Source organism: Manis javanica, chromosome 8 (genome assembly GCF_040802235.1).
Source record: "Manis javanica isolate MJ-LG chromosome 8, MJ_LKY, whole genome shotgun sequence".
Taxonomy (NCBI): Eukaryota; Metazoa; Chordata; class Mammalia; order Pholidota; family Manidae; genus Manis; species Manis javanica.
The window spans coordinates 19,326,118-19,336,284 of NC_133163.1; the positions used below are offsets into that span (position 1 = coordinate 19,326,118).

Sequence of the window (10,167 nt, forward strand, 5' to 3'; positions counted from 1 at the left end):
GAAAGGTAAGCCCTTTAAATAAGCAATTGACAATTAAATTACTTAATTGTAATTTATACTTTTTTAGCCTCAAACATAAAAAGCCAGGTAATTTTAAAAGCCTATAGATTAATAAGGCTCAAAGAAAATAGCAATAAGCTTTAAATAATAAGCCTTTAATTATAACTATAAATAACAATTAATAATACACCCTCTCGAAGTTTGTTTTTAAAATAATGGCCTTCAATTCCCTTAACAAGATTAAATACAATTTAAAACTCTTGAAAATGTATTAAATAGCTATAATAAGCCCCATCATCAACTTAATAAAATAAACTTTTTAGAAGGTAGAATTGGAAAGGAAAAGAAACAGCAATAATTGTAGACCACCAAAAGTTCTCTCTTCTCTCTCCATGCGTTTATTACCAACCACAAAATGGGAATGCAGTATAATGATTACTTTTACTTTTTTATTTAGAGAAGAGGAAGAAGAATTTACTTTTTCCACTCTAATTAGAAGGCAGAATGTCTTCCAACATCAAGACAGTAAAGAATGTGATCAGGGAAAGAGGCAAAGGTTAATTCTATGAGTGCCTCTGATCCCACCTCTTTCTGGATTATTTAGTAACCTCAGGGCTCCGTTTTCCTTCTCAATTATCTCCCGTACTGCTTCTGTTTACTTTCCCTGACATACCTTCTTTCTCACAAGTGGAAGCTGATTAGTTTTTGTTGTGATTATATGACTTGATCTCTGTGAAGAATTTCAGGGGAGCAGTAAGAGGTGCCTAGTGAAAAGATCTGTTACTTCTACTGAATTACAGAATTAAACGTAATGCAAAGTTTATGCAAAAAGAAATGCAATCACTTAAACGAGTTGAAGGAAAGATGAGGAGTAACGGCACTGTGAATGGTTATGGAGTCAATCTAAATTAAAATACCTACTGAAATTAATTTTGTCTTCTTGGATTGTCGAACATTCCTCTATTTCCCCTCCTAGTGTTGATTTAGAGAGGTGCATAATGCTTTCACTTTCAAATGCATGAGTGTCCAACCAAAACGAGCTCCTGAGGAAATCTGTTAGGATAATGAGTTTTCCCAAATTGTCACAGTTACCTATTGAGACAAATAAGTTAGTTCATTTCAAAGGATTCACCACTTATGAGTAGTAAACCGCATGTTTGGTTAGAACTATGAAGTGCTTTCAGTCTTCACGCCGTGAGCTGATGCTGCGTGGGCTGGATGACCAGGAGCTCCGAAACTGCCAGGCCTGTGCCCAGAAGCAGCTGCGCTTTATGGACAAACTGCTGGGTGCAGTCCAGAGCCTGACCATCGGATGCTCCAGCATGAAAGAGCTCTCCAGGGACACCAGGAAGAAGAACGAGGTGCTCCTGAGGACGGTCTTCTCCAATCTGCACCTGCAGACACTCCTGACCCCTGAGTGTGGCTTATGGCCCCTGGACGTGCAGCCCATCCTCAACAAGCAGAGTGATGACTGGCAGAGGGCCAGCCCCTCTCCCGACTCGGAGGAGGTGAAGGTGGCGGAGCTGGTCAAGCAGCTACAAGAGAGTGCTGCCAAACTGCAGGCACTCAGAGTGGAGTACTTTGTGCAGCCCAAGCAAGGGGCTGCCGGGAGTGCTGCTGACACCACCACCCTGGAGCAGAAGCTGCGCCTGGTCATCTCTGACTTCTACCAGCTTGTTGCGGCTTTCCTCCAAGTCTATGATGATGAGCTGCGTGAGTGTTGCCAGCACCCAGGCCCCTATCTTCACCCATGTGGCCCCATCGTCCAGGCTGTGTACCAGACCCTGACTTCGTGTAGCCAACTGTTGAAAGCAGTTACGGAGGTCTGTGGCGCGTCGATGAGGTCAGCTGCAGAGACGGCGAAGCAGCAGCACGGCGAGCAGATCTGGTGGGACAGTAGCAGTGCCTTGATGAGTTTAGTCACCAAAATAGAGGAACTAACCCAGAAATACAAGATCCGCAATGACACTCTGCACAAAGGCACAGAGCAGTCGGGGAGTACGAAGCTCTGCCCTGAAGACGCAGGCAGCCAGGGAGGGCAGAACCATTGACAGAAGCAGCAGTTACAGCCGTTGTGTTCTCGGGGGCACAGGGTCCCAATGCCCAGCAATTTGGGAAGGGGAAGGACAAAGGGGACAGAGGTGGGGCAGGGCAGTGCAAGCCAGAGGACAAGGAAACCTCAGACGGTTATAAAAAAACAAACAAACGCATCAACTAATTTGATTAACCAAAGCCTAGAAGAAATTTAGGTCAAATGGAGTGTAACTAGGCAAGCTGTGAAAATTAGTATTAAAAATATTTATTGTTAGCTTTAATATATCTCTATTTTAAGTAATGGATACAATAACTCCATTGAAATCTTGTCCCTTACGCAGAAGCCTTGCTTAGCTTCTATGAAAGGCCATTTGGAAGATACCTTATTTCATTTTAATCCTTACAGTCACTGGACCCAACTGGATGTTATACCTGTCCTACTATATCCTATGTCATTTTATATATTATTTAACTTTTAAAAATGTGTAGATGTGTATGTCTCATATTTCTACCTATAATTTCCTCAAGGGCTGATGGGTTCTCTTACTTTTTATAAACTTCATAATATCTATCAAGTCTCTGTGGACATACGAGGCACTTAATATGTATTTTATACAAAATCATTTGAATGGGTGAGTTTTCCAAATAATAGCTAACCTCTTATGTGTCTTAAAAAACCTACAGAAACTATTAAAACGTTTCATTGTCAGGAACCAACTTTATCCACAATTTGAAATTCTGTTTCTGTAGATCTAAGTTCAAATTCATGATTTTGATTTTACTATTTGTATGCTATCCAGGGAATTCACATGGAGAAGCACTGCATAAAATACTCATTTACTCTTCATGACAAATATATAAGGCAGGTGTTGTCATCTCATTCACAAAGTTTGTGTTAATTATCAATCATAAAGGAGATATTTTAACTTGGTACCAAATTTACAAAAATAAATAAAGCATCTTTAAGAAGTTCGGATCCTAGTGCATGTGTCCCAAATAACACAGAAAGAATAAGGAAAATATGATTTCCTTGCTGAAATTTTTCCCTCCTTTGAACTGTTTTTCCCCTGTGGCAGCTTTGTTCCTCTTTGTAGTTTCTATTTTCATCTTTGTATCACTTACATCCTCTATAGAGAAGGTAGCTAGTTCTAAACTATAATTTGGGTAAAGAAATTGTTTGCTAGTGGGTTCCCTTAGGTTCTAGTCTATGTGGCCAGCTTTTATGCTATTTACCTTTTTGTGATCCTTCCATCACAGTTGAAATGCTAAAAATTAAAAAAAGCTAAAAATTAAAAATACAGTAGAAATAAAAATAAATAAAAACCAAATATATGCCAACATATTTGTTATTCTTGTTTCCTCCTATCCATGCTTAATAATTCTGTCAGTAGCAGCTATTTTGCTAGAAATGTCTTCCACAGCAACCCTCATCAGGGAGTGTAGAGTGCCTTGTCAAAAGACACACTAAATAACATATCCCCATAACTATTACAAATCAATCTTTTGGTAGAAAATAGAAAACAGGAATAAAAATAGGATTATATTTTCAAATTCACTTCTGGGGATCCCAGCTGTCTTTGTAAATCACCTCACTTTTGTTGCCTAGTTCTTTATTTGCAGACCCATCCAGTCTCAATGCAAGAGCCAAAAAACAAAACTTTCATGTCAGTGGTTGACAAAATATTCAATTATCATAAAGAATGACAGCCAGATCAAACATTTCAGAAGCCTGTAGATTCAGATGAGAGCATGCAGCCATAAGAAAGAATAATTGCTAATTGTATGCACACAGTTATTCACATGATTCTGTTTCAGAGCCAAGAATGCCTTCTTTTTTAAAGCATGAAACAATGGTCCTCCATATTCTAATTCTCTAAATTAATATACTCTTTTACTTGCAAATAAAATGTTTGTTTCTTATTTTCTTTTAATGCCTGTGTTTGTGCATGTGGGCTGCTATAACAGCATACCAGAGACTGGATAGCTTTTAAAGAACAGAAATTTATTTGTCACAGTTCTGGAGGCCGGGAAGTCCAAAATAAAGTTCTCAGCAGATACAGTGTCTTGTGAGAACATGTTTCCTGGTTTGCAGGCAGCTGTCTACTCATTGCCTCCTCACATGGCAGACAAAGAAGCTCTCTAGGTTCTCTTTTAAAAAAGGCACTAATCCCATTTATGAAGGCTCCACCCTTATGACCAAAACACCTCTCAGAAGCACACCTCCAAATACTATTGTTTTGAGACTCTGCAAAGTATTCACATAAACTCTTCCGAAATCCTTGGCTTATAGTTGTGTTTTATTACACAATTTTCCCAGACGTGTTTTGGGGAAAGACAGATACTTCAGTTTGTTTCCTAGCTCAACCATGTTTTAATTTTCTTATTAGTTTTTTGTATTAATTAAATTGCTGTTACATCAATGTGAATCTTCCTCCTTACTGCTTGCTTTGTATTCCTCTTTGTTTATTTCAATAGCTTATTTTTTACTTTAAAACATTTCCTTCTATATTAATTAATGGTATTACTTTCTTACAGGACATACTTAATATTGCAAGGTGAATCTTAACTTGTCAAGTGATAATAATTGAGAACATTTGCCTTTTTCTGGGAAAGACAAAACATTTTAAATCCATTTGCTTGCTCCTGATGCACGCTATTAGATTCGTGGGTATGTATTTTATATTTGTCAGGATAGCTTGTCCAATATGGCAAGCCCTTTTTGTTTAGGCTCTAGCCATCCCACCCCAACCTACCCAAACTTTAAAAAATTTTGTTCAGTTACTTAGTTTTCCAGCCACCCTTCCAGATAGCAGCAGGTACCTCTAGGGGAAGGTAGCATCCAGTCCTAGTCTCACCTCTCACAGCTTCCCGCTTTCTTAGATGCTCGCTCTGCAATCCTTCACTGTATTGTCAGTTCTCCACTGCTTTCCTCTATATCAGGATCTTTTCTCTAATATCAGTATACTTGTGGAAAATCCAGAGATGGGCTTAGCTATTGGATGACCTGGGTATAAAAAGAAGGCTTACCAATCTATGTTTCCAATGCTTAGCCTCTTCATGTAAAAACTAGCTTTATGAGAAATATATAAGGAAGCATACTTATTTTTTGTTTGTTTTAACCTTATTGCCCAAAATATTTTCATGATACACAACAAGCACAATGACTTTTGAGTTGCATGTTTCTTAACATGGAAGCATGAACTTTACAGACTTCCCTCTTTAACTATGACACAACAACTTACAGTTGCCAACTTTTCTTTCTTTTTTCTTTTTTTAATAAAAAAAGCTATGTTGATGTAAATTTATCCTCCTTGGGCTTTGCCCGAAGGACTAGACATAACCAGGGAGTGTTTTTTCTTTATTAAAAAATTCTACCCGTTCTAAAGTCCCCGCTAAAGGTTCAGCAAGATAGACATTGTAATGGTCAATGTTAAGTCATTTGTATTAGGTGACATTTGCATTTTGATTCCTGTACACCAGTTTGTATTAGGGAAGTTTTTATGTATCAGTAAGATAAAAGGGGATGTCCTTAGGAATTAAGAGTCATAGAAGGTATGTTTTTCCTTTCTGGCTACAAAAAGCATTGTCAGAACTGTGCTCTACGTTATAGCAAAAGATAATCAGACAGAATATTCCTTGCTAAGTAACAAAGCCTAGTAATAGTTGAAACATTTAATATAATAAATCTCATACAACTGAAAGTCATAAGCTCTTTTCATTAGGCAAAACATACTGACTCTGTTAATATGAAGCACATTGTGAAGAAAGATTATCTAGAGAACTCAACCACATGCTTTGAAAAGAAGGCAAGAAAGGAGCAAATTTTATATGCTGGGCTCTGTTCCTTTAAAGATAACCCACAGGTTTCAGAATATAAGATTCTACTTGTCAACATTTTCCTAAAGAGAGCAAAGGAAAGCATGATATTATATAGTCAATATTTTGTCCTTTCTGTTGTATTCTATCCTCCTGGAATGGACTCTTATCTCTATCCCAGTAATGATATATAGGATAAGTGACACTCTCTTCTCAGCAACATAAGTATCCCACACCTCCTGTTTCTTGTGTAATATACACCAGTGTTCTTTTCAGCATTACAACCATACTCTGTCAATACCTGCTGATATCCAGGTAGCCCTCAGAGTATTTTAACACTATTAAAGGAACAGCCACCCCAAGTTGTACTTCCTTTTGTTTGAAGAGTGGATTTAAAGAGCTGATGCTTTTCTTTTACAGCCACAGAACTTTACCTGCATTTCCTCCACTTACTTAGAAAGCACAATTGTCAATGGCTGCTGACAGGAAGAAAAATCAGTACCTGGAGGCAAAGCCTGAGGTGGGAAAGTCTGAGTCCTGGACTCGCAGTTCAATAGCATTAGCAACGATAGAAAAATACAAATTAAGTGAGATTCTTCATACTCTCCTATCCTCCATTAAAAAAAACTTCCAGTATATTGAGATGATGAATGTGGAATTTATTAAAGGACAAAATAAAATATATTTTAGAAAGAGAAGGAGGCAGAGGAAGAGATAAATGAGGTAGAATACTAAAAAGAAAACCGTATTTAATGTTTACTTTGTGTAGGTTATTGCACTATGCACTAAGATACACATAATCACATTCAAAACTCATAGCTTCATTCATATATAGAGGTATTGTAAGGATAATTGTGGATTATTGTGAGCACTAGTATTAACAACATTTGCCATATGAGAAGTCTGCGGTTTAGACAGGATGTGTAACTTGTCCAATGCTGTAATCATAAGAGGGCTCAAAACCAGATCTGACTGCAACATTTATAGGAGTAACTACTGTCAAGTGCCTTCTCTCCTTTTAGAAATGCTAAACTCGTGCCTAATTTGGGTTCCAATGAAAATCTACAATTATTTTATAAAACTCATTTTGTGCTAAATATAATAAGAAACTCAGTTCTAATCCCTCCAGGTCAGAAATCAAGTTGTACAAGTCACAGAGAAAGACAAGAATAAATTTATTCAGATAACAAGCTACTTCTCTCCCCCATGCAGAAGCCTCAAGGTGGGCCCTCTTCCTGTATCTCTGGTCTGCAGAGCAAACCAGAGCAAATAGAAAGCAGAATAACTGGGTAGAAAGTCATCAATTTCTTCCAAATATATCACAGTCACTTTAAGAAGTAATGCTTCAATAAAAAGGAAGAAAAATTAGAACAATATACATGGCACAGTCATCACATTTAAACAAACCTCAAAACCAATAAAAAATAGGCTGCTTCCTCTCTTCCCAAGGAGCCCCACTCAGAGAGTGGAGCTAGCATTACCTCCAAAGACCATATGGCCCACAAAGCACAAGTAAAGAAAGGAAATTTCTATTTTTCACTATTTTTTATTTCTTAAGCTACTCTTACAGATGTTATTACACGATAGCTTCTTCTCCATGCCTCTGTCAATATCTTAATTTGGGAATCAGTCAACACACTAACTTTAGGTCGGGAATGGGAGATTAGAAAGCCAATTTGCTCCCTAAGAATAAATAATTCTTGCCTGTCAGATGAGAGTAAATCTCCTTCAAACACCAAGGAGAGAATAATGCTGCAAACCTCACAATAACATTTCATTCTTTTTTCTCTTCAGGAACAATATTCTTTTTACTTCTACTCCATCCTATTTCTGCCAGACCCTGCTTTTCCCAAAAGTCTCTTTTGTCTGGATGTTTGTCTCTCAGGACACCCTTTATCAGCTCCAGCTGCCCAAGGTAAGCTTTTTTTCTTTACTTCTCAAAGAGTTTTCAGTACAGAGAAACTTTAATTACAACCCTTTAGAGAATCAACTGAGTTATTTAGAATTGTTCCCTGGATCCTCTAATTTTATCCAACCTTGCCTTTGGGGCTAGTGAACTGTTGTGGGAAAAGCAGGTGCTTTGAAACAAATCAATCTGTATAAAAATCCCTCCTGTACCTTTAAAAGCTGTTGGTCATGGGCAAGTTATATCAGGTACACCCCACAAAAAATGGAGAACAGTAATTCCTGTGATACAGGGCTATTAAGAGATCATGTATGGGATGCATCTAGTATGACCTAGACATACATTGTGAGAAAATTTTGGAAACTTTAGAAAGAAAGCAACTTTGAAACTTTGGATATTAGACAGGGGTTATGAGTTGTGGAAAAAGACGGGTGAGGAGGAAAGATGGAACAGTCTTCATGAGAAGAAAATCTGGAAAGAAGTTGTGAGAGTGAGACCACTTGAAGGACCGAGTGTACTGATGCCTGGGGGAAGATTTTTTTAGGCTGTCTCTCTCCCACGCAATATGCTTCTTAACAAATTCTTTAAATTATAAATCATCCTTCACTGCTTCTCTTGTTCCTTCAGCCCCTCAGAACAATTCTGAAGTGGAGGTTAAACATAGAGACCTGAGGGACAGACAGGGTGCCACCTTCACCTCAGCCCCCAGGATTCTGCATTCTCCCCAATCATTTCAAGCAAGTCACACCAGATTTCACTTTTATCATATTCACGGTTGAGTATTCAGTGAAGGAGGACCCCTTAGCATTTGTTTCCTGAAGTTTATCTGGAAATGAAAAATGAAGTTAGAAGGATCAGGTACCCCAGTATCACTCAACCACAACACAATACAGGTTCTAGTCGGCACCAGTATCAGGCTGGTCTTCTCTGACCATACAGGATGGCCTGTATCCTCGACGTAACATCCTGTGTAGAAGACACATCATTCCATTACCTCTCATTCCTTTTCTGAGAGAAGCATACACCTAAGCCATAACATCACAAATTAATGAAATGAAAATGATATTAAAAAGTGTGGTAACAAAACAAATTACCATTGTTAAGCAAGTACTAACATCTCTGGGATGATTCTGTTAAAATGCATTTTTAAATTGTATTGAAAAGTATGTAGGTTTCATTACTCTTATTTTACAGATGAGATGACCAAGGCTTATATGGATTAAGTAATTATGCCCAAATTCACATAGTGACTTAAACTACTTTTCAGTGTAGCTGAGATTCCAAAAAGGGGCAGTTCCTTCACTATAGCCTCCAAAAGCTGGATGGAAGCAAGGTTTATGGAGCTAACACCCTAAACACTACAACTATGCAAAGGAATGGTGGGTAGGCTGACTATGTGGAGCGGTGGGGACTATGTTATCAATGGATTCACGTATTTTCTTAGGTGTGTGTAGAGTTATGTACATATATTTTGGACACCACGCAGACACAATAGTCCTAAAATGTAGATATCATCAATTCCAAGTTTATTGATGAACTATCTGAAGCTCAATTAAATTAATTTCTTCAAGATTACTTCTATTATAAGCATAAAAAAATGAAATTCAAATTAAAACCAGGCCTCCTGGGTTTTCTCTGTGTATCATTCCTTCTATGGCTGAAGGTACGTTTACTTTTTAAATGGTGAATTATATTTACATTTATTTTATGCTACTTGAGGACATGTATGATTGACTCATCTCAGTGCATTTCATTTAGTCATTCATTGGTAATGGCCAGCCGAAGTTATAAATGTGACTGCACTTGTGTGTTTCTTAGATAAATACAGTGTTATACTGTCAAGTTGTCATGACACTTAGTGAAAAATTAAGAGGTTTCTGCAGCTCACTCTTGTGAAAGGGGTAGTGTAGTGGTATTCTGATAAGTTCATAACAACTGTATCTCTGGAGGTGTAGAAGCCCTGATTTGTGGCATGCAACAATTTTCATGGTGTAAATACCCTTACTATGGCCAATTTCAAGCTATTAATATAACGTCACTCAGTGTGGAGTCAGGAAGAATTGTATGCCATGCACTGACATATTGCAAGTGAGCCCAGCACACCAGTGAAGGTCATGCCACAAAAGCCACACTTTATAATCTGAACACAAAAGGGTAACGAGTGAAATGTTTCTACCTGGTAGTCAACACCAAGCAAATATTGCTACAAAAGGAAAAAGCCAGATTTTATCTGTGGGTATCTTGACGTTTGAAGTACTGACTTTATGTTGCATCCAGTGTAGTTCAGACTTTGAACCTTTCAGCCTCAGCTGATTCCTTCCAGAACTGCATTTCTAAGATATTTTACAATTCCCTTCTCTATAAAATTCAAGAAATGGTACCAGTGCTAAATTGAACTTCTTACAGAAAGG

At 37.8% G+C, this 10,167-nt stretch overlaps 1 protein-coding gene and 1 long non-coding RNA gene across 2 annotated transcripts; both read left to right on the forward strand.

Annotated features, from left to right (window-relative positions):
• The first annotated feature begins 399 nt into the window (after window positions 1–399).
• LOC108392294 (HAUS augmin-like complex subunit 7) lies at window positions 400–2,090 on the forward strand. The gene has a single exon (XM_036991532.2). The coding sequence runs from the start codon at window positions 1,170–1,172 to the stop codon at window positions 2,049–2,051; it is 882 nt and encodes a 293-aa protein (XP_036847427.2). The 5' UTR covers window positions 400–1,169; the 3' UTR covers window positions 2,052–2,090.
• Window positions 2,091–4,568: 2,478 nt separating this feature from the next.
• On the forward strand, window positions 4,569–7,754 carry LOC140843245 (uncharacterized). The gene is made up of 3 exons (XR_012120849.1): window positions 4,569–4,702; window positions 6,271–6,370; window positions 7,645–7,754. It is a non-coding gene; the product is annotated as an uncharacterized lncRNA (long non-coding RNA).
• Window positions 7,755–10,167: the final 2,413 nt, after the last annotated feature.

Coding starts and splice junctions, on each gene's coding strand:
- LOC108392294 (XM_036991532.2), top strand. CDS start 1,170: ATGAAGTGCTTTCAGTCTTCACGCCGTGAGCTGATGCTGCGTGGGCTG.